The sequence below is a fragment of the Pseudonaja textilis genome, chromosome 4 (genome assembly GCF_049901715.1).
Source record: "Pseudonaja textilis isolate UNSWEBS1 chromosome 4, rPseTex1.2, whole genome shotgun sequence".
NCBI lineage: Eukaryota > Metazoa > Chordata > Lepidosauria > Squamata > Elapidae > Pseudonaja > Pseudonaja textilis.
In genome coordinates, this window is record NC_141993.1 from 26,847,729 (window position 1) to 26,871,992 (window position 24,264).

General features: G+C 33.3%; 1 protein-coding gene across 19 annotated transcripts in view; it reads left to right on the plus strand.

Moving 5' to 3' along the window:
* CPEB3 (cytoplasmic polyadenylation element binding protein 3) overlaps nucleotides 1-24,264 on the plus strand; it is a 103,811-nt gene that overhangs the window by 75,249 nt on the left and 4,298 nt on the right. For 15 of the 19 annotated variants that reach the window (XM_026710556.2, XM_087932462.1, XM_087932467.1 and 12 more), the window contains 5 exons: nucleotides 911-1,078; nucleotides 3,299-3,388; nucleotides 6,877-6,995; nucleotides 11,281-11,395; nucleotides 15,226-15,407. In XM_026710556.2, the coding sequence (XP_026566341.1) occupies nucleotides 911-1,078; nucleotides 3,299-3,388; nucleotides 6,877-6,995; nucleotides 11,281-11,395; nucleotides 15,226-15,407 (674 nt within the window). The remainder of the gene's footprint in view (nucleotides 1-910; nucleotides 1,079-3,298; nucleotides 3,389-6,876; nucleotides 6,996-11,280; nucleotides 11,396-15,225; nucleotides 15,408-24,264) is intronic. The other 4 variants (XM_087932468.1, XM_087932463.1, XM_026710557.2 and 1 more) reach the window with 1 other exon arrangement.

Consider the following 24,264-nt stretch of genomic DNA (forward strand, 5'->3'; position numbering starts at 1 on the left):
TTTTACTGTATTGGTTTCAGGAAAGAAAGTTTATTATGTGGTCAAATTTATTTTGAAACAAGCACCTCAAATAAAAAAGGAAATATACAGAATGGTTCAGTTTTCACTTTTAGTTACACTTAAAACATATTATACAAGAGCAAGATTTATGGATGCTGTGTGACTTATAGATATTCTAGACGATGGAACATATTAATATTTCATATTGGATTTGTATAATCTTTATAATCTGAGTATTAGATAAAGAATAATAAATGTGACAGATCTGCTTTTACGGCTTATGTTCTAATGAAAAGCGTTGGGAGGGAGAAACCTGTGAATCATAAAATTATTTTGTGGGCATGTAGGTTCAGTAAGCAAAATGTTAATAGTTCCTGATAACTTTTCCTTTCCAAGGTGAAAAATTAACTTTTGAATTCACTTTGGCAATTTGCAAGTATATGTTGAGCGGGAGAGAATAGGCGTTTAATATTATCCTCTGTGCGAGTGTTCAAGCCAGCCATTCCTAGAAAAGTTTCTAGATTATGTTTGCATCAGAATTATGGTTTTCCGTATATAGGACTGGAAAGTATGTCAAACCACAAGTAAACACAAATTGATTAGAGGTATAACATGTGAATTTATCTCTACTTGCTTAGTTATCATGAATATTATGAATGTGTGTTTATAGCCCGCCCTCATAAGCTAATGACAATTTCTGTTTGAGTGTTTAAAAGATCCAGAGTTCAAATTGTCCTAATTTACTTGAAAATATATTTGTATGTAGAATATATATGAAAAATTTAAAATATTGAAGGAAAACATCATCTGCATGTTAAGCTATGTAGATTTATTAATGGAACGCCTCTATGCATATTTGAATCAGATGTGTAAATGTCTGATTTTTAAGCCACTGTAACATATTTCACAGGTCGATCTTCACTATTTCCTTTTGAAGATGGCTTTCTGGATGACAGTCATGGTGACCAGTCTTTATCATCAGGGCTCAACTCCCCAACCCGCTGTCAGAATGGTGAAAGAGTCGAACGCTATTCTAGGAAGGTGTTTGTTGGAGGTCTGCCTCCTGACATTGATGAAGGTACAGTGGAATGGTGGGAGGAAGGGTATAGCAGTTTTTTGCCCTTTAAAAATTATTGACAGGTAAGGCTCAGCAATATAGCGGTTTTCAGTTCTTTAAAAACCAGGTTAACAGAGTGAGCTCTTATATTCTGAGAGCATGGATTTTATTAATTGAAGAACTTTTGTACATGCAAACATATGGAAGTATAAAAAGATGTAAAAACCATTGAGACTCATTTTAAAAAAATAAACCTTTGTATACGCCTATACAGTCATATACATACACAGTATATATGTATACACACACAAAGACATAGTATATCTATTTTTCTTGACTACTTCTGCTTTCTTCCCCTTCTCTATTGCCTATACAAACAGAGAAATAAGAAGAGACAGAAGAACACAAGATAATGTTGATAACACCATCCCAGTGACAATTAAACTTTGGCAGCAGTCCAGTAAATTCCCTGAATCCTATTACTTACTACTTCTAAGTATACCAACACAGCAGTGAATACTGTTCAATATCTTAGACAGAAAAGTATACAATTGCCTGTTAGGATAATTTAGTGATGATGATACAGTACTTCTAATTCTTCTAGTATAGGTAGTCCTTAACTTACAACCACAATTGACTCCAAAATTTCTGTTAAGTGAGACAGTTGTTAAGTGAGTTTTGCTCCATTTTATGACCTTTATCATGAAAATTATTGCAGTTAAGTGAATCACTGCAGTTGTTAAATTAGTACAGGATTGCTAAGTAAATCTGGCTTCCCCAGTGACTTAGCTTGTGAGAAGGTTGCAAAGGATGATTACATGACTCCAGAACACTGCAATTGTCATAAATATATGCCAATTGTCAGACATCTGAATTCTGATCATACGACTGTTGGGATTCTGCAATGGTCATAAGTGTGGAAAATGGTGCTAAGGCACTTTTTTCAGTGCCATTGTAACTTTGAATAGTCACTAAATGAATGGTTGTAAATTGAGGACTACCTGTATAATAATAACATAGAATTTGGATCAAAATAGCTTAAATTGATTTACAGTTCTAATTAGTAATTTCTCCATAGGACAGGGAATATAAATATTTTTTTATTTTTCTGGTGTTACTTTTATTAATATTAAAGCAGTATGTTTTTCCATAGCCAGAGCTACATCTACATTTCATATGAGCAGTATATTAGCATTAGTCAGTAGCCCTCGACTTCACTGACAGGTTCTTTTCCTCTGCATTAAAAAAAGACAAAAAAACTAGACACAGATAAGACAAGGAAAGAAGTTAACACAGGGTAAAAAAAGAAATTTAAGAAATTTGATTCCAAATAAAGCTTTGTTTTGAAATATATGAAGTGCAAAATTTAGTGAAAGATCTTGTTTTGATATACAAGTGCTGTTTCAAACACACAGTGACTTTTTCCAGTATTTTGGAGGTGTTTCAGGGTAACTGACAGGCACTTCTGCTTTTGCCTTTGACATATTCAAGGTTAGAATAGCTCTTTTTTTCAAGTTCAAAACACCTCAAAAATGCTCAAAACAACTCATTGTAACTATGATTTATGATCTATGACTTATCCCTTTGTTGTTGTATGGGGGCACAGAGCTTATGAGACAAATTCCTTGGGTGTCCAATCACACTTGGCCAATAAAGAATTATATTCTATCCTGTTCCATTTTGCTCTGAATGCTCAACATTTCAAGGGACCTCATGCTCAAAACGTTTTGTACACCTGTAGTTCCAAAACTGAAAAACTTGAACTTCAGGCACATGAAATACAGGTAGTCCTCGACTTACAACCATAGTTGGGACTAGAAATTATGTTACTAAGCAAGGCAGATGTTAAATGGTTCGTTCCTGATTTTACATGCTTTTTTTGCCATCACTGATCATTAAACGAATCTGGGTTCCCCCATTGATTTAGCTTGTCAGAAGCTGGCTGGGAAGTCCTTATTGGTGATCACATGACCTCGGATGCTTTAGCCACCCTAAATACATGCCAGTTGTCAAGTGCCCAAATTTTGACCACTGACCCTGGAGATGCAGTGACAGTTATAAATGCGAGGAACCGTTTTAAGTCACTTTTTTCCTGCTGCTGTAACTTCAAACCGTCACTAAATGAATGGTTGGAAGTGGATGACTACCTGTACTTTAAAAAATCAGAACCATTAAGGAACATTACTTAGTTTTATCATTCAATTTTATTTCTGATGAGTCTTAATTATTATTTTGTTATAGATGAAATCACTGCTAGCTTTCGTAGGTTTGGACCTCTCGTGGTGGACTGGCCTCACAAAGCTGAAAGCAAGTCATATTTTCCACCTAAAGGTAATTTGTTTCAGTTTTATGAAGCAGAGAAATGTTCTTCTCCTTGTATAAATACATTGTTCAGTGCTTGAAATATTGGCTTTATCTTCCTTGTCATCTATAACTTTGTCATGTATTTCTGTTCTAACGTTCAATATGCCATTGCATATCTGCAATTAAATTCTACCCATAATAATACTGTGTTTTCTGTGGTTTCATAACCATTTTTCTGGATATCCTGCAACATGGGTTGTTTGAATCTTTTGTATAATAACTATCCAGCCTGGGTGGGTAATTTCACATGAAGATATTGGTATTATTCATGATAGGGCAGTCAATACCACACTTTTTTATCATAATGTACCATTTTCCTCAATCCTAGAATTGTATATACTAGTAGTATATAAGTACAATTCTGACCTTCACTATTGTAGAAACAGTGTGATCAGAGCACAGAGTGTAGGATACAAACGTTTTTGTATCTTTTTCAAATGTCTAAACATTTCCTTATCAGAATAATTTCAAAATAATTGTCAAAAATCTGGTACATAATAATTACTGTTAAGAACAACTGCATTTATCTCAGTAACTTTTAATGTTTAGAGCACTTTTTAAAAAATTTTATTTGCAAATGAAGAATGAAAGTATCTCTTTCAATAGGTATAAAATATCTATGAATGGGAAGGTTAAAACTACCTTGATTATTTAAATGAAGCTATTAATATATTAACCTATAAATTTATTTTGTATGCTAAAGTTTTATTTTTATTTTATCAGATGCCTAATATGCATTCAGTTCCTAATTAACCAGCTGATTACTAATTATCTGCAGATTAGTTTCAGTATTGTCTTTTCATTAACATTTTAGCCTTTTCTGATTCTGCTCATTTGCCAGGAAGAGGAGAAAGCCAGCACTTTCTGTATTCCCCAAAACACTATGAAATGTTCCTCATTTTTATCCTTTAGAAGCATAGAACATACAAGAATAACGAGGGAATATTCTTCACTCCTTTATCTAGCAGCAGCATTTCATAAGTTTTTCCAACATATTAACATTTTATCACATTTCACTTATATATGCGAAGTGGAATTTTTGTGTTTTAGTGCAATTTTTCTTTCTGGTTATAGTATTACTGAATTTCTTCATACCATCTAATATAATCTAACTTCTTTGGTTTAGGAATTGAGAACTCCAATAAAGAATTCTTTAGTTCTCAAGGCACCCTGCATTTGGAAGATTAAATCAGTGCTCTCTTGTGTTTATTAAAAATATTCTTGAGTGAAATATATTTTAGCAGAAGACAAGTCTTTTCTATTTTTTGCCAAGGCACTAATATGAGAAACAGCTTTCAAAGTGCCTGCCAGTTGCCCATGAATGTCTGTCTGAAAGTGATAAACACTTTGTCACAACTGTTCCAGATTATTTATAACTGGCTTCTGAGCTGTCAGAATTTTAGCAGACAACTTCCAGCATAATGATTAGAAACTCTGTTAGAATTCCCAGAATTGTAAGATCTCAGCATTAGATTGGAGATTATCCCAGCTAAGAAGTCTACTATATAATATCTCAGTAAAATTCTCAGTGCTAGGTGTCCATATTTAAAGTTCATAAAATAAACACCAGAAATTGAACCTGGAATTTCTATTGTAATTCATTACAGTCATTAAGCGGGTCACCACATAACCTGACTTGATTTTATGATTGTTTTTACAATGGCCATAGAATGAGTCACCAGAGTTGCTAAGCAAATCATGTGGTCAGTAAGTGAACCACAGGAACGTTAAGCAAATCCACTCTCCAAAATGGGCATTTTTTTTGGCAAAAAGATGCCGAAAACTGGCAAAAAACATTGCAAATTATGTGACTGCAGGATGCTGCAACCTGCTATAAATTCAAACTGGTTGCCAAACTCTTAAAATAAGATTGTGTGGCTGTGGGTTGGGTGGGGTGGGGGAGGATGGCAGTTTTACTTTCAAGGATGGGTCATAAGTAAGTTTTTGGAGTTTATCATAACTACAAACAGTCTTAAAGTGAACAGTTGTTACGTGAGGACTATCTGTATATGATTCATAATTTTTTCTCTGTTGAGTAATTTTCTGTTTGAAAATAATTCATCAGACTTTCATACTTATAAGATTACTAAGGAAACAGTGACTTTTTGTGTATTTAAACAGCAGATTACAGTGCTAGTTAATTACTATGCTAGTTTATTATGAATTTATAACATACATTAATTAGATACGTTATTTACTCTGTTAAATATGTCATAAGTAATTTCTATTATTCTAATGATTATTGACATAGTTCACAGAATATCATTTCTATTATTATGTAAATATTATGTTACTTAAAAAATCACAAATGAAATATACATAAATACATTCTTAAAGGAAAATTCTGTCCAATCTCATAATCATAGCTTATAACTTACAATTATAAATAAAACATTGGAATTATATGAATTATATAAATGATTGCACAGATGACTTTTTAAAACTAAAACTAAAGTTAAACCAAAACAAAATAAGAGAGATGAGCAAGAAACAAAGAAAATACAGAACTACCCAATTCCTAATTTGGTTCAGTTGTCTCTAATAAGAAAATATTTGATACATAGATAATTGTGAAAGCCAGAATAAAACCTATTACTACGAAATTAAGTTTAAAAATTCTAGGCTGGAAAAAACTGTATCCCAGAATACCAAAGAAGTTGGCTATGAGTTTTAGATATGATCCTTGAGTAATTATGGAAAAACAATTAAGTAGCAGGTGAGTGGAGAACAAATCTTGTCCGTTTTTGAAAATATGAAAAAAAGATCCAGAAATCTATAGATCATTCAATCTTATATAGGTACCTTTAGAAAATCCTAGAGCAATTAATAAACACATTCATATGTAAGGACCCTGAAAATAATGCAATAAATATATGAAGTCAACATGGTTTTACCAAGAGTATGTCTTGTCAGACTAACCTTATTTAATTATTGATTGGACAACTTCTCTTAATTATAGGAATGCTATAAACATGCTATATATTGATTTCAATTAATTATTTGATACCTCATGATTGCTTATTGGCAGGGTAGTTATAAGTGAATTGTAAAAAGAGTGGGGGGAAAAACTACATATAATCCTTGTTTAGCAATCAGTCAAACTGCCTCATTTAGCAACTGTTTGCAGCTACAATGGTGATGAAAAAGTAACATCATGATCATTCCTTGCATTTTTCATCTTTGCAGGTCTATAAAGTGAAGATAAGCTGAAGTAAGATCATAAACGCAATTATGTTTTCACTTAGCAATCACTTCCTTAACCACTAAGTTGCCAGTCCCAATTGTGTTTGCTAAACAAGGACTACCTGTAATGTTATGGTTTGGGGTCAGGGATATTGTGTTTTTGAAGACATTTTGAAAATATTGTGTTGTTTTACAACCTTCATGTTATGTCTGTTATTTGTGCTGTGTTTTTTTATAATTTGTATTTACTAATTTTATTCTTTTCCTCCAAGGTTATGCTTTTCTGCTATTCCAGGAAGAAAGCTCTGTTCAAGCTCTGATAGATGCCTGTTTAGAAGAAGATGGTAAACTTTATTTATGTGTATCAAGTCCCACTATTAAGGACAAACCAGTAAGTAAAATTATAATGTAGTCATTTCTTTCAATAATTGAAACAAAATGTTCTGAAAAGGAGTTGCCTGTTCAGTTTGATGAGGGCAGTTTTAGTACTATAATCCTGAGTTTGTTTAATTTTCTTGGTGGTAGTTGTAACCTTCAAGGTTACATTGAAGGTCATCTATGTATTCAAATATAATCATTGCATCCATTATACTGTCCATTGTATTCATTTTATGTGCACTGTGAGTCTTAAAACATTCTATCCTGGTCTTCGGTATGTGTTTAAAAATTCTTCATCTCAACAAAACAGCTGTCATTAAAATTCAAGAAGACAGAAAATTATCTCAATGTTGATTTTGCTCATTCCACTTATATATTTAAACTCTTTATGATCAGAGTCAGTAAGCAATGCAACATTCTGCTGACTTAAGCTTCATATATGTTACTTTCTCCACTAGAGAATTGGGGAGATACCATACATTTGGATTGTTTAATCTGTTATATAGAATGATGACTAAAATTTTATTATTTTCCTTGAGCAAACAAATAATATAAACATACGTTCATAACAAAGAAGCAAATAACTAGCACAATTTCTCTCTTTCTCTTTCTCTCTTCTCATACACACACACACACACACACGTGCGCGCGCACGCACACTGTGTGTGGAAAGCGAGAGCGAGCAATATACTTTTTAATATACAATAACATGGAATCATAATAACAGCATAAAAGCATCAAATATCATGCTCTTGCCTGTATTATATTACATTCAGTTGAATAATAGGAATAACAATAATAATATTCCATATATATATATATTCCATTGACCAGCATATAAACATTATTGGCATATAAACATATATGGAATTGAGCAGCATATAAACATTATGCTGCTCAGTTCAAAAAGGTTGGCTTACAATAATACAAATATAAAATATTGGGCTATTTACTAAAAAGTGTCAATGAAAACAGGGTGATTGTCCCAATGCAGCAAATAACACAAAATAACTTGACTAACTGTTTCAGATTAATCAGTTCCATGTGGAGTTTCCCCTATATTGTTGCTGAGGGGAGTGTGTAAAAAGTTCTACGCAGAATGAAGTTTTAAAACAATAAATAAAATGGTATTAGCTGTGGATATGTAATATCTACTTATTCACATGTAAGATTTATCAGATTTTTTTTGTTCTTTTGAAAATGTTCAGTACAAAATATTCAAGAGTTTATCTGAGTTCAGCTAGCTAACCACTTAAATGAACAAAGTAAATGCTTTCCATTCAGACAGATCTCTTAGCTTAAGTAAATAAATGCATTTTCTTTTCACTCAACGTTCCTTTAGCTTTCAAAATGTTATTAAGTAGCAAAAACTATATTTTCGATAGCAGAGCATATTGTTTGAACAACCTGTCTCCTTATCGAAAGAAATGTAACATGTGGTATTAGATGGGAGTAGAGAGGCAGTTCCTCAAGAAATATAAACCCCTTTATATAAAATGGAATGGAATGTGTTTCTGTAGTCCTGGTTTCTTTCTATCTTATAGTACTTCTTATAGAAGGACATTTTAAAGGAAATATTTAAACCATAATATATTATCTATTGAAATCATAACAGGCAGTTAGTTCAGAGTTGTGCATATTTAATTTGAAAAGCAAAGTCATGAAAAGGGGAATAATTGCTCACCTTAACTGCTCACCCTATTCTATACCCTATAGAATTTTATCCATTTCCTGTTTACAGGTTCACCAGCAACCAGAATCTTTATGGTCCTGAAAGCTGAACAGATGCTTATTTGCTTATCCTTCCTTACCTTACCTTACCTTACCTTACCTTACTTTTACCTCGCTTACCTTTCTTCCTAGCCAGTTCAAGGGAGGTGGAACATAGCAAGCTGCATTGATCCCGAGACTGGGAGGAGTGTAACAGACTGGCAGGCTCAAGTAAATAATGAGGCAGTGAGGATATGAAAACACAGAAACTATAGCTACCTGCTACATCATCTTGCCCCAAAGAGGCAGCCAATGGGATTTTCAGATGTGCAATTCTATATTAGCCAGACAGTGATCCAGTTTGATGGGGGTTTTCAACAGACAGATGGAGTCTATTTGTACTGTAGTGTTAGCAAATAGTTGATTGGATCAACACATTCTCCTAGGCAAGATTTTATTTTAAGTTGATTTTTTAAAAATCCAATATGTTCAATTTTTAATTTTTAGTTCAGATTCTATGTGTATTCCATTTTGAATATATAGATTTAGCATCACATTTTGCAGGAATCTATATGCAGTTTAGGGCTTTATGTAGGATTACAATTGACTCTCCAATTCCATAAACCAATCCTGCCATTAGATTGTCTAGTATCATTTATGGAATAAGATCCTACATGCATATACAGGAAGTCCTTGCTTACCAACGATTAATTCAGCAGCCATTTCAAATTACAACAAGAAAGAGACTTACAACTGGTCCTCCAATATGGCATTGGCATACATTTAGATAGTTGCAGCATCTCACGATCCCGTGATCACAATTTGCAACATTTACAGCCAACTCCTCACAAACAGAGTCATTGGGAAAGACAGCAAGAAGTTGCAAGCCATGGTTACATGATGTCAAATTTAACGACCCATGGTGATTTTCTTAATGATTTCAGATGGAACTCCCAAACTGCCATCCTATGATGGTCATGGTTATGTGATGTTTCATTTTACAACTACATCACTTAATGACAGAGTAGACATTCCAATTGTGGTCAGTAATATATGTGAATCATTTTATGTGGATATTTTTGCTTCTAGGATTTGATTGCTTCCTAGATTTTAATAGCAAAAATGTATACTTTAAAGGAAAGTGTGATTACCCAGAGTGGGATACAAAATAAACACAGTCACAAAAACCAGGTAAATCCCCTTTTATTCCTTCATTTTGCTTCCAAGCTCCAAATATCCTTGACCGGAGACAAAAAACTCCTACACGAGCAGTTATAAGAAGGAGGAAATGACGTTTAAATTATAAAAAGTAAAAAACAACACAAACCAGGCAAGATAAGGGCTGGAGGATGTCCACAGATAACAGAACACACACTGGGAAGGACGCCAAACTCAGAGAGGAACCATAAACTAGAGATATTTCCACACTTTGTTTCCAGCACTCACCCATATGCATGTCCGTCCTCTTATTCAGTTGTCACAGCTGCAGCCCATGAAGAGGATCAAGGCCCTCTCCTCCCCAGTAGACCACGTCTCTCCCTTATCCTCTCCTCCCTGTGTTCCCTTTGATGGATAGGGGATGGGCCTGGGTCCTCCTCTGGCTGCCCAGTTGGCCTCTGCCCTTCCCCATCCTCCTCCACAACCTCTGGAGCCACATTTCCACTCCTGTCAGCTGTTCCTCCTCTCTCTCAGAGTCAATCTCCACCAGGGGCATGACAAAAAGTTTATTAATTATAGAAATTGAAGAATTATGTAAACTACAAAATAGCCTGGACTTTATTCTCATATAAAATAAAAAAAACTGAGTAACTGAGTCAAGATTGAAAGGATAGAAAAACTTTTCTGTGATATAAACTAAGTTGTTGAGTACTTTGTTATGACATATGACAAATAGTTTATCTTATTCTTTGTTCTGCACCTTAATCTGAAGTTCTGTGTTTTTCATCAAAATTATTCATGTTGCATTAGCAAAATCTTCACATCTTCATGTTTGCAAGTGCTTTACTATCTTGTGGCTCACAACTCTGTTATTCTGTTCTGTACTTATCAACTATTCATAATAGGTATATTGGATGCTTCATATTTGAGTTGTCTTAATATTATAGAGTCTCTATGTTGCTTTGATGTCTCAGAGAGTAAGTTTACACATTTTGTGGGCATCCTAAATAAATACATAAATACGTAGTAAGCTGCATGTCTTTCTGCTTATCATATTATTATGCCATGCAGAAGTGAACCTCTTACACTAAGCTTTAACTAATTTTTCCTACTTGCAAAACAAATTGATATTATGATTAGCAGACATTACTGTAAAAGTAAGTTTGAAGAGATTCCAGTACGATCTATAGAAATTTATCATTTTCTAGGCAATATATGAGACTATCTTGCTATATTGACAAAAGCTAATGTGTATTTGGTGTTCCTTAGTTAATATAATACATGTTTTTATAAAGAGGACTTCTAAAACATTCAGCCCATGAATTGATTTTGATACATATGGATAATTAAAGCATTACATAAAAGTTGTTAGTCTTAGATTAATTTTCAAAAGGCACATTAAAAGGAAACTGATCTTTGGAATATTTCAGGTACAAATTCGACCTTGGAATTTAAGCGACAGTGACTTTGTAATGGATGGTTCTCAACCTTTAGACCCCAGAAAAACTATTTTTGTGGGAGGAGTTCCACGACCCCTTCGAGCTGGTGAGTAAAAATATTAAAAGCCAGCTGACTGTGAAAAACTTCTTAAAGCTTGATACCTAGTTTTATTTAGAGTCTACTTCTCTTCTTTTTGTATATTTGCTATTTTAAATTGCAATTGAATGGAGCCAACTGGGTAATCTCATAAGTGTTTTTTGCTTGATACTATTCTTTCTCTCTCCTATATTTCAAAATTTATCCAGGATGACTGGGAGATCTTCTCAAACCAGCTATTACCAGGGTTTGAAGCTCAGGAGGAAAAACATTGCAATCCTATCTATTTATCCTTATAGAAAGGATTATGGTTTTCTTCACCAAAGGAGTCCTTCCAGTTACCATAGGCAGCTATGTTAAATTCAAGAGGGAGTATTTAAAAAAAAAACCCTGAAAGCACTGTCAATATCCAGTGAAGAAGAATTACTACAGTCCTCATATAATTAATATTAAGTCTTTCTCTGGAAATACCAGATTATTTTAAATAAAAATCCTAATAATTCTTGCTACATATTTCAGTATTCAATTCAAATTTACAAAGTGCAGTTCTTTAGTATGTCTCAAGTCCCCATTTTTTTGGACTGAATATTTTAAATAGGAAGCATTCCAGAATCTTTCATAATGTGACATATTTTTTGACATTGCCTTTAATATTTTTCTCTACTTCAAAAATTGTCCTTTTGAACTCTATAAGCATAAACCAACTTCTTCATCTTTAAGGACTGATAGAATTTATACATACTGTTGTTAAAATAGCCCACGGGTGTTAAACTCACCATGTCACATTGCCATCATGTGTTTCATGATGTTTTTCCCATTAGGGAAAATTCCCTAGGGTGGGCCTGGTCTGTGCATGATGCATCTGGCCCACAGGCCGCCAGTTTGACATCCCTGAAATAGCCTAATCCTCCATTTTCCTTTGTCTTTAGCAACTTAACAGGGAAGAGCATAATGCAAAGGTTGATGCTACTTTCAGATTTTATTAGAAAAATGTAAGATAGGATTCTGAATGTTCTGTACATACAATAATAGTCTTTCATTTAAAATGATGGCAAGTTTTGACTGATAGTTTGAATTCTTCAATCTTTGTCCATTTTTTAAAATGTATCTTTTAATATAATGGAAGAGGCATCAGTTGAAAACTGATAAAATAAATCAATGTTTCCCAGATTGGTTTCTCTTTTTTAATACAAATTTTGTTTTTAAAAATTACCGTAAGATTAGTTTTTGTTAGTTAAGGAAATATATAGTATTTGGAAAAGATTTAAATAATTAAGAAGTAGAATTATTTTTAAGAAGACAGTTTTCACTAAAATAGTTTTTGTTGAGTGTTATAATCCAGTTGATCTTTAATTTTATGTATTAACAAATTTAAATTTAATGATTGTAACATGAAACTTGGAGGGAAATTAAAATTCCAATGAGAGCAAGTTTGGTATAGTGGTTAAGTCTCAGGATAGACACTGGGAGACTGATTTCTTGTCCCACCTTGGACACAAAGTCAGCTGGGTGACCTTGAGCCAGTCACTTTCTGTCAACCATAGGAAGGAAGCAATGGCAAACCACTTCTGAAAAATCTTGCCAAGAAACCTTGCAGGGACTTCTTCAGATAATCTCTAAGAAACTGTTACAATTGAATGGAAGGAGGAAAAAATCTGATATATTGCTTATGGCAACTTTATCCCTTATCTGATGCTATAATTTGGAATCGTGCTTGTAAACAATGCCTCAGATTTTTTAAATTTTATTATTAAAATTTATTAAATTATTTTAATTTTTCTTCTTTGACCAAAAACCTATACATTGCTTCCTCATGAGGCTGTTACTGTTATCAATAACTGTTGTGACCAGTGTTATTGTTTGTATAAAAGGGCTTTCAGTGACATATTACAGATTGGAGCAGAGAATGTGTAAACTGATTTTGTTCCTCTCTGTATAAATTATATATTGTGAATCTGTATATTTGAGCCTTGCAATCACATTTAATTTAAAATATAATTTCTGTACTACATTTATAAATTTAACTCCAAATATGTATTTTTCTCATGTTTTAAGCAACAATGACTATGCCTACCATACATATTACAGACTTCGTAAGCATCTAGAATAAAAAGGCCAGGTTTTTTTTATTCCATGTAGAATATTAAGAATATACCTAATTGGATTTCCAATCTATTAGCTCTTGATAAATCCAAATTAATCCAGATTAATATAGTTACCAATCATTGAGGATAATCTATTGACCAATATTGACATGCATATTTTATCATCTTGGTTCACTAAAGGGATAGGTGTATATCAGGAAATGCCTGTATGATACCTCCTGTCTTTGGGAATGATTGCAGATATTTCTTAAACACTACTCATTCAGTGATCATTCAAAGTTTACAAGCACATTAAACAAAGAGACTATTTGTCTTCAAAGTTGTAGCCATTGCAACCTCTCTGTGGTCATACGATTGCAATTTGGGCACTAGACAAATGGTGTTCATTTACAATGGTGATAGTGTCCCATTGTCACATGATTACTTGTGACCTTTATTAGGAAAGCTAACAGGAAGTCACAGGTCACCGTTCAGTAATATTGTGGTTAACGGGCTATGGTTATTCACTTAATAACTGCAGCTGGAACTGGTGAACTGACATTGTAAGTCTGGCATGGCCGCATGACTTTTACATTATGACCAATGGAATTGCCAGTCACAACTATGGTCAGTAATTGAGAATTACTTCTACTGTTGTTCTAAAAAAGGTCAAACTGAGACTTTTTTCAAATAATTAGTTACATCTATTTATTTAGGCTATGTGCTGTATACAACCATCTACTACTATCAAATATTGTCAGAAACACTGAAATGTTATTCCTTTTACTATAATCCAGTAATAAAAACAACATGCTTCAAAAGAGAAACTTTCCTTGTGCATTGGCTAATACTTCAGCTTTTGTCTCAATATTTGTAACATGTTTAATTAGCTATTAATTAAACTATTTTATTTGTAAAATAGTTGTAAAAGTTGTTTTATTGTAGTTTGCTATTTTATTTGTAACTGTTTCTTTTAAATTTTGTCGATTTTCCATTGTCTAAATAATTTTAATAATGTTTATATTTAGTCCTTTTATATTGCTTTCTCAGATGTACTTTTAATTCTATCTTCTACTTTAAATTGGTCTTTTTAACCCTAGCTGATTGCTATGAGAGATTGATTGATAGATTACTTTATTCTAGTTCCATTTGATTACTTAAAATCAGCTCAAGATTTTTTAAACATGGGATACTAAATTTAATGTACCTATTCTATTTTTATTAATAGGGCTATGTATCTCATAGTATTGTTTTTTAGTTCAAGCCATTTAGGAAGAAACTTTGGAAGTGGTGGTAATAATCTCTTTGGATATTTGGTATCCAAATTATATTTTATATTTAGATTAATTATCTCAATTAAACATACAATCCAAAACTGTATTTAAATACTAGTTATTATTACTTCTAATTGTTGAAATTGCAGTATAACTGGGTTTTTTTTGTTATAATAGTATGCTGATAATAACATTCTTTTCTTATGGTTAATCAAATTTTGATGTATAAATTGTCTCTTGTGTGATAAGCCAGAGGTGTTCTGTATTAGATTTCTTGGGGGTTTACTCCATGTTCAATTTGAGGAAGATCTTTCTAACTCTTTTTGCCCCCTCTTACTGCTCTCAACATTTTGTAGTTCATGGAAGACAATTGAGGGATCGGGTTCCTAAGAAATAAGTAAAAACAGTAACTGTATAGAAGTGCCAGAGATTCTGAAGATTAAATTTATGGCCATTTCACCATATTCATGTTCTCTTATAGTTGAACTAGCTATGATTATGGATCGTTTGTATGGAGGCGTCTGCTATGCTGGCATTGATACAGACCCAGAGTTAAAGTACCCCAAAGGTGCTGGTAGAGTGGCTTTCTCCAATCAGCAGAGCTATATTGCTGCTATTAGTGCACGCTTTGTCCAGCTCCAGCACAATGACATCGATAAACGGGTAAGTGAAGCATCTTTGGTTGGCTTAACTCTGCAGACATGTTGCATAGATGCCTGGTGAAGTTGGACCATTCATTGATCTATAATCCAGGATTATCCAATGTGACTAATAGTTGCTTTACAGAGGCTATAATATAAATTAGTACATTTTTCAAAAAATCTTTTTTTTTTAAATTTTATTGGTTTTTAAAAACAAACATAAACAAACAAAACATAAAAACATCAAGCTATCTTCCATAGGTGTATATACAGTGTGCCGGTTGGTTTACAAATTGTTTTGTGCTTCCATTTCGTAGTCTTCAATTACAATTACATTGCATATGATCTCATATTGTCAATCAAAAATTAAATACCTTAGTATCATTATTAATCAATCATTTGACTATACTTTTATTCATGTTTTACAAGATAATCATAGTCTACTTATTTACCTTTATAACAGTTCATATTATCATCCCAAATCTATCCTAAAATCATTTTGTAGATATAATAAGAAAAAAGTACATCTTTATATATTTATTATTTTCTAAAAGTCTGTGTATTTCATTACTGTATTTATTGTCTAACCATTGATAGAAAAGATCCCAAATTTTATAAAATTGTTTATCCTCTTGTTCTCTAATTTCAAATGTCAATCTACTCATTTCAGCACATTCCAATATTTTCTTAATGATTTCCTCCTGTGAAGGTATTTTCTCATTTTTCCAGTTTTTAGCAAATACAATCCTAGCCGCTGTTAATACATTTACAATCAGGTATTTCAAGTCTTTACTATATATTTCAGGTAAAATTCCCAATAAAAATATCTCTGGTTTCAAGTCTATATGGTTTTTTATCATTTTTTCCAACCACATGTGGATTTTAGTCCAGTATTTTTTAGCATCCGCACAAGTCCACCACATATGGTAATATGAGCTGGGTGTCTGATGACATTTCCAACATTTTTCAGATTTATTCTTGAACATTCTTGCTATTCTTGTTGGGGGAAAATGCCACCTGTAAAACCTTTTATACAAATTTTCTTTATATGCTGTTGACATTGTCATTTTATAATTTTGAAACCACAGTTTTTGCCATTTCTTTAAATCAATCCCATATCCAAAATTCTTCCCCCAAGCAATCATTGTTTCTTTAACTTGTTCTTCTTCTAGTTTAAATTCTAATAAATATCCATACAATTTTTTAATCACCTTTTCATCAGTACCTGTCAAAATCTTATCTAAGTCGTCAGTTTATCCTAGAAACCTTCTGTTTTAGAATCTTTATCATACCTTGAATGTATTTGCGCATATGAAAACCAATTCATCTTTATATCTTGTTCCTCTAGTTTTTGTATAGATTTAAGTTCACCCTTTTCATTCAATATTTCACCATATCTAACTATTTGTTCCTTTTTGTATATTATAGGATAAGAAAATACTTCAATAGTCGATAATCAGACTGGAATTTTCAAATAACATTGTCTTTTAATCTTCTCCCAGTTTAACCACAGAGACTCCCGTATATAATGTCTTCTAAAATACCCCTGTGTTTTAGTTCCTTTTTACCATAAAAAAGCATGCCACCCCAACAACAAATCATGTCCTTCTAATGTCAACAATCTAGTATTTCTTAGTGTTATCCATTCCTTAACCCACATCAAATTTGTAGCTTGATAGTACAACTCCCAATTAGGCAAACCAAATCCTCCTCTAATTCTAGCATCTTGCAAAAGTTTTAACTTTATTCTCGCTTTCTTGCCTTGCCATATATATTTCGACACAGTTTTATTTAGATCTTCAAAGTAGTCTTTTCCAAGGCGAATTGGAATTGTTTGAAACAAATATAAAATTCTGGGTAGTATATTCATCTTGATTGTTGAAATTCTCCCTATTAGTGACAGTTGTAAATTTTCCCATTTCGCCAAATCTAGCGCTATCTGCTGTTTAAGTTTGATATAATTATTCTCTTTTATTGTACTACATCTTGCTGTCAAATATATCCCCAAGTACTTAATCTTATTTGTGACCTGAATTTTCAATAGGTCTGCCAGTTCTTCCTTTTGTCTTAATAGCATATTCTTTGTCAAGACCTTTGTCTTACCTTTATTTATTTTCAAACCAGCCACCTTTCCATATGTCTCTATCTTTTCTATCAATTTTGATGCTGTTTCTAAAGGGTCTTCTAAGATGAAAACCAGATCATCTGCAAATGCCTGCAACTTAAATTCTTCCTTTTTGATTTTCATTCCTTTTATATTCTTTTCATCTCTAATATTTCTGTTTAGCACTTCCAAAGTTAACACAAACAACAAAGGTGATAGTGGGCACCCTTGTCTTGTTCCTTTTCTTATATTGATAGAGTGTCAGTTCTCCCTCTATCATTACCTTTGCCGTTTGCTTATAGTATATAGCTTCTATTGCTTGAATAAATTTTCTAGCAAAACCCATCTGTTCCAACAATAATAATATGAATCGCCAATTCACATTATCAAATGCCTTCTGTGCATCTAGAAATATCAGCCATTTGTTTTTCAGGATGTGCCTCGTAATATTCCAAGGTGTCCAAGATTACTCTCATATTGTCTTAATTTGTCTCTTTGGCAGAAATCCATTTTGATCGGGATGGATAAAATTATTTAAATATTTTTTAAATCTTTCTGCCAATATTGAAGCAAAGATTTTATAATCTGCATTTAATAGAGAAATGGGTCTATAGTTCTTAATTTGTAATGGGTCAGCCTCCTCTTTTGGAGTAAGTGTAATATAGGCTTCTGACCATGATTTAGGTATCTTCTTCTTTAACATAACTTCATTCATGACTTTTAGCAATGGAAGATTCAACGATTCTTGTAATATTTTATAAAATTCTGCTGGAAGTCCATCTGGGCCTGGTGCCTTTCCATAATTTTGCTTCTTGAGTGCTTCAGTTAACTCCATCATCGTTATATTGCTTTCTAACATTTTTTCAGTCTCTTTAGGTATCTGAGGTAAATTAGCATTCTGTAAGTACTGTTTAACTCTTTCCTCATCAATATTCTCTTGCATATATAATTTCGCATAGAAGTCTCGAATGATTTCCTTCTTCTCTTTGCTACCATGGCAAACTTGGCCTTGGTCATCTATTAATTTCAATATTTTCCTTGATTCTTTCTCCTTTCTCAATTTGTATGCTAACTATCTACCTGGTTTGTTTGCGTCTTCAAAGTAGTTCTCTTTAGCACCTCTAATTTTCTGTGCTAATTCTTCTTTTTCTATTTGACCCATTTTGTGTTTAATTATATCCATTTTTAGCTTGATGTCCTTTTTCTGTGGGATTTTCTGTAGCTCTTTTTCAAGTCTCTTATGCTCATCCTCTAGGGCCTTAGAGGCTAGCCTTTTCATAGTATTCCTTTTCCTTGTATAGTCTATTATCAAGCCTCTAACATATGCCTTCATTGTATCCCATACATTCTGAATTGATGTATCTTCTTTTTTGTTTTCTCTAAAGAAAAAAGCCAATTCTTTCTCCATCCGCTGTGTGAAGTCTTTTTCCTTTAAAATAGTATTATTTAACATCCATCTAGATCTTCTTTTTTGTCCTTTCCATTTAATTGTCATTGGATTGTGATCTACCTAGGTACTTGTTTCAATATTTATTTCTTGAATATTAGTTATTAAATCTGCTGACATCCATATCATATCTATTCTGGACCATGATAGGTGTCTATTTGAATAGAAGGTATATTGTTTAGTTTTAGCATTTCTTTCTCTCCATGTATCTTTTAAGTTTATTTCATCTACCATTTTAAAAAAAGATTTAGGGAGAGTCTTTCTGTTTTGCTTTTTTTGTTTTCTGTGCTGTATAGTCCAATTTATTGTCTACAATTCCATTAAAATCTCCCATCATAACTATATAGCATAGTCCAGTTCAATTATTTTCATATGTAATTTTTTGTAGAATTCTTCTTGTTTGTCATTCGGAGCATAAATTGCAATCAGGAGTGTTTTCATATTATTGTCCATTATTTCCACTATTAATATTCTTCCACCATTATCTGTATAGATCAATTTATCTGGGGTGGTCTCTTTAATATATAAAACCACTCCTCTTTTCTTACACTGTGTCAAGGAAGTAAATATTTTCCCTAATTTTGGCTGTACCAACAATTGTTCATATTGTTTTTTAATATGTACTTCTTGTAGACAAATTATATCAAATTTTAATTTCTCTAATTTATGAAAGGTTTTCCTTCTTTTGACGGCTGAGTTAAGTCCATTTATATTAATTGTAATCAATTTTTTCTCTTCCATGGTTATATTTTATAGTTAGGTTTAGAAGCTCTCGTAGATCTTAGTTCACGTTTTTCTTTGGCTTCCACCTTTCCACCTACTGCACCTTCTTTTTTTTCAGTCGCCATTTGGCAGTCCTCTTGGAATTCAATTAGTGAGATCTCTTTTTCTTCCTCTTTCCCTCCAAAAAATTCTGTATAAAATAATTCCACTTTCTCAATTGAGTCAATTCTATGTCTCTGTTCTTGCCATGTGAACATTAAACCTTCTGGAATCAGCCATCTATAATTCACCTCTTTTTTAAGTAGCATTTTAGTCAGGAATCGGTATTCTCTTCTCATCTCTCTCACTCTTCTGGGTATTTGTTTCAAGACCACAATCTCCTTGTCTTTGTATTTCAATGTTTTCTCTTTTGCCACTTGCAATATTTGCGTTTTAATGGCTTTCTTTGTAAATCTAATGTGAGCTTCTCTTGGTAGGCTATTTCTCATTGCATATCTTGTGAAAATTCGATAAACCTCATCTATTCCATCCATCATCTTCTCTTGAGTTATTTCCAAAGCTTCAGCCAGTATTTCTATCATTATCTCAGCTAAGTTTTGTCCTTTTTCTTCCTCTACATTTTGAAATCTAAGATAGAATTCTGATCTATCCATCTCCCATCTCAACATACCACTTTTATCTTGTTCAACCACCATTAATCTATTATCAATATCTCCAATCTTCTTGTCTCCTTGTTTATCTTCTTCTTCAATTTTTTGGAATCTCTCATCATACTTCAACATCATTTGTTGGATGTTCTCCACTTTTTCATCGGTTTTCCCTGTTCTTTGTTCAATGTTCTCTGTTCTCTGTTCAATATTCTCTGATCTTGCTTGAATATTTTGAATTCCTTGCATAATCATCTGCAGAGTCACTTTTTCTTGTTCTTTTTCTTGCTTTAACATTGTCTGTATTGAACGTTGTCCTCCAGATGGTGAAGAGGAAGAAGTAGAAGTTGAAGAATCAGGAGCTGTAAATTTCCTACTTATTTTAAGCAATTCAAAATCTTCAGGTTCTTCTAAACCTTAATCCAATTGTGAAGTAACCAATTATAGTTCAAAATAAAAATAGTAGAAAAAAGAAGCCCAATAATAATAATAAAAAGAAAGAAAAAAGAAGGGAGGACAAAATTTCTTCAGGTTCTTGTATACCTTAATCCAATCAATAGTTAGATGAAGAAAAAGGCTTAAGAAAAAAAAGGAAAAGGAAAAATTCTTCAGGTTCTTCAACACCTTAATCCAATTGAAAGGTCTCAAATAGAAAAAAGTACATAAGAATAGACCAGAAAGGTAGATGAAAAAACAAAAATACCAGGAAAGGGCGGGGGAGAAGGCTTTTAAGGCTTTCCCTTTAAAATAAAAAACAAACGTAGAGGTTGGACTTCCAAAGAAAAAAAGAAAAACAAAGACAAGCTCCAACAAAGCCAAAAACCCATATAGTTATTACAAAAAAGAAAGAAAGAAATACAATAAAGCTGGTGAAGAGGGATAGCAAAACTTAGAAAAAGTAAAAAGTGCACACTGCACTTTTCCAAGGCTCTTATTATAGCTCTCTTCTCCAAAAACTTATCACCTTTTTTCCCCCTAGTTTCAACACCAGACTCCAGCTGTTGATAGAAACCCAGAAGAGCATCTGAAATAATACTCTCCCATGCTATTCCCTCTATCTTATCAAATAGCAATGTCCTTGAAAAAGAGTCTCAGGTCTTTCTTTCTCAGCTTTGTCTGGTCACAGGGAAATAGAATATTTTCAAGCCTCTAGTTGGCAGTGTTACAAAGTTTCTTTGCTCTCACTTTCCCCCTCCTTTTCCGAGCAGGATATAATAAGAATAAAAAAAGAAAAAGATATTTTTTAAAAATGAAATAACTAAAGGGAGCCTCTAGCCTAAAATATCACAAAATCAAAAAGGAGAAGAAAAAAATAGATATAAATGAAAAAAACAGTCCAGTTTCAAAATACAAGGTCATATATAGAAAATCCAGCAATGAGAAAACAAAACAAAACATTACTTTGACATTCCTGTTTAAAATCGCCGCTTAATCACTTCTATCAAAACTTTTACAGATTCTTTATTTTCCTTAGGGTGTCCTTTCAGATCTTAGAATAAAAAAAAAGTTCTCACCAAACCGGCACACTCTCTCTTTCTGTTCTCTTCCATTTCGGAGCTGTCCCAACTTCAGCAGCTTTAATGGCTGCCTCTTTGCCGCTGGCAAGAAGAGCTTCTCCCAGATCTACCAGGGACTTTGCGGTATCCCTGGGATCGACAGGATGCGCTCTTCACTTTCACCGTCTCTTCGGGACGGTTTAGATCCGATAGGACCGTCCAGGAGCAAAGATATCGGCAGCGATCTCAGACCTCCAAGATCGCATGCCGTATCATCGCGACGTCAGCTCCACCCTCTCACATTTTTCAAAAATTCTTTAGAACAGGCAGGAGTAAATGTTTGATCATAATATCTAATATGTTTACAAGAAAAATAAAGCAGTATGAGAAAGGTAGAACTTATAATAGAGTATTAAGGCTAATTATATTTTAACATGGAACATACTCAAATATGCCTAATAGTTTTACAGATACTTCTCCCTTTCTGTCTATTTGTTCAGCATCCCTTTGAACTTATAAAATATAAATAAATAAATAAATAAAAACTAGTCTTACAACTGGTCCTCAAATTAGTGGCCATCACAGCACTTGGCTACTGTCATGCATTTATGATGGTCACAGTGTGCCACAGCCCTGTGATTGCCTGTTGTGACCCTCACAACCAGCTTCCAATAAGCAAAATCAATGGAAAAGCTGGAAGAAGTCACAAGTTATGGTCATATGACATTGTTCTTATTGACCATGGTGATTCGATTAAAGACCATAGCTGGAACTGATGTCATAAGTCAGCACAGTCCATGACATCACACAATAACTGCACCACTTAGCAAATGAGTTGCCAATCCCAATTGTCATTAAATGAGGAATATCTGTATAGGCCTTTCCGTTCTAAATCTTAATGACTTTAAACTTGAAAAAAAAGAGATGCTAAACATTCCTTGTAATAGGGAAAGAAATGACAGTAATATTTTAACAATGATTAAATTAAAGGCAGAATTTATTTGGCAATATACATAACAAAGACTAGGCTTTCCTACAAATACTGTGAAATATGGAAATTTAGCTGTGATTCTGAGCTCGAAATGCTGGAATCAATAGCTAGAATTTTGATACCAAGAGAATTGCTGCAGGATTGATAGCAAGGCAAGGAACTCTTGCCCATTTTTCATTCTTCTTGTTCCCTGATCTGAAAGAGATAATTGCAATAATATATGACCCCAATACCTCTCCTCTTTTCCACATGTTTGTTATTTATATTTTTATATCTTCTAAATGAAAAGCTTCCCTATTTCACTCAATGAGTTGTATTCAAGTGTAGCCATCAGCTGACAGAACTGTATATTCCCACCACCACCACCATCTCCACCAGCTTATGTCTACAGGGTCTGTGCCATAACAGACTTATAATTTACAAAATAGTGAAGTCAGTTATTTTTTTCTGATATAACTTTTTAAATTTGCAAAAGCATGATATGACATGATATACCAATTAAAATTACCACTCCTATAATCAGAGTGAGGAGGCAGAGAATGTTGCGGGTCCCATCCTTTAGAGAGATGCACGTGGTGGGACCTAGAAGAAGGACCTTCTCCATTGTGGCCCCTCTCTCTGGAATATCATCCCCCCAGAGATTAGAATGGCCCCCGGCCTGGGGAACCCAGAGCAGGATTAAATGGGTCATGTGAGGTGCTGTTGCCGGAGCAGGGGGTGGGAGGTGATTTTATTATATTTATTATATGACTCTTATTAGTTTTATTGTTTTTATATGAGATTTTACATTCTGTAAGCTACGTTGAGTCACCGTGTGCTAATAGGCGGCAATATAAATTCCCTAAATAAATTATATATATATAATTATATATATACATATACATATACATATATGTATATATGGCATTCAGCTTTGTTCAGGTATTTTCCCACGTCACTGTAGTTGTGCTTTTAAAGTTGTAGCAACATTTCGGCAGAATCTCATCTGCCATCATCAGGCTTCTGTATAGTGTCCATCTGTGAGTCAGACTTTTACAGTGGTTTCAGATTTAAATTTGGGGCAGCCTATTGCTGTGCCAGAATGGTTTTTTCTTCACCCTGACTGGTTGGGAGTCTTGGTCTGTGTTGTGTTACTTTATTGGTGTTACTTTATTAATGTTGCCAGCCAATCAAGATACAAAAAGAGCCATAAAACAGACAGAAGATATTAGAAACACCAATCAAGCAGAACACAGCAAACTCCAAGACCAATAAACACAGACCAAGACTCCCAACCAATAAGGGTGAAGAAAAAACCATTCTGGCACAGCAATAGGCTGCCCCAAATTTAAATCTGAAACCACTGTAAAAGTCTGACTCACAGATGAACACTATACAGAAGCCTGATGATGGCAGATGAGATTCTGCCGAAACGTTGCTACAACTTTAAAAGCACAACTACAATGACGTGGGAAAATACCTGAACAAAGCT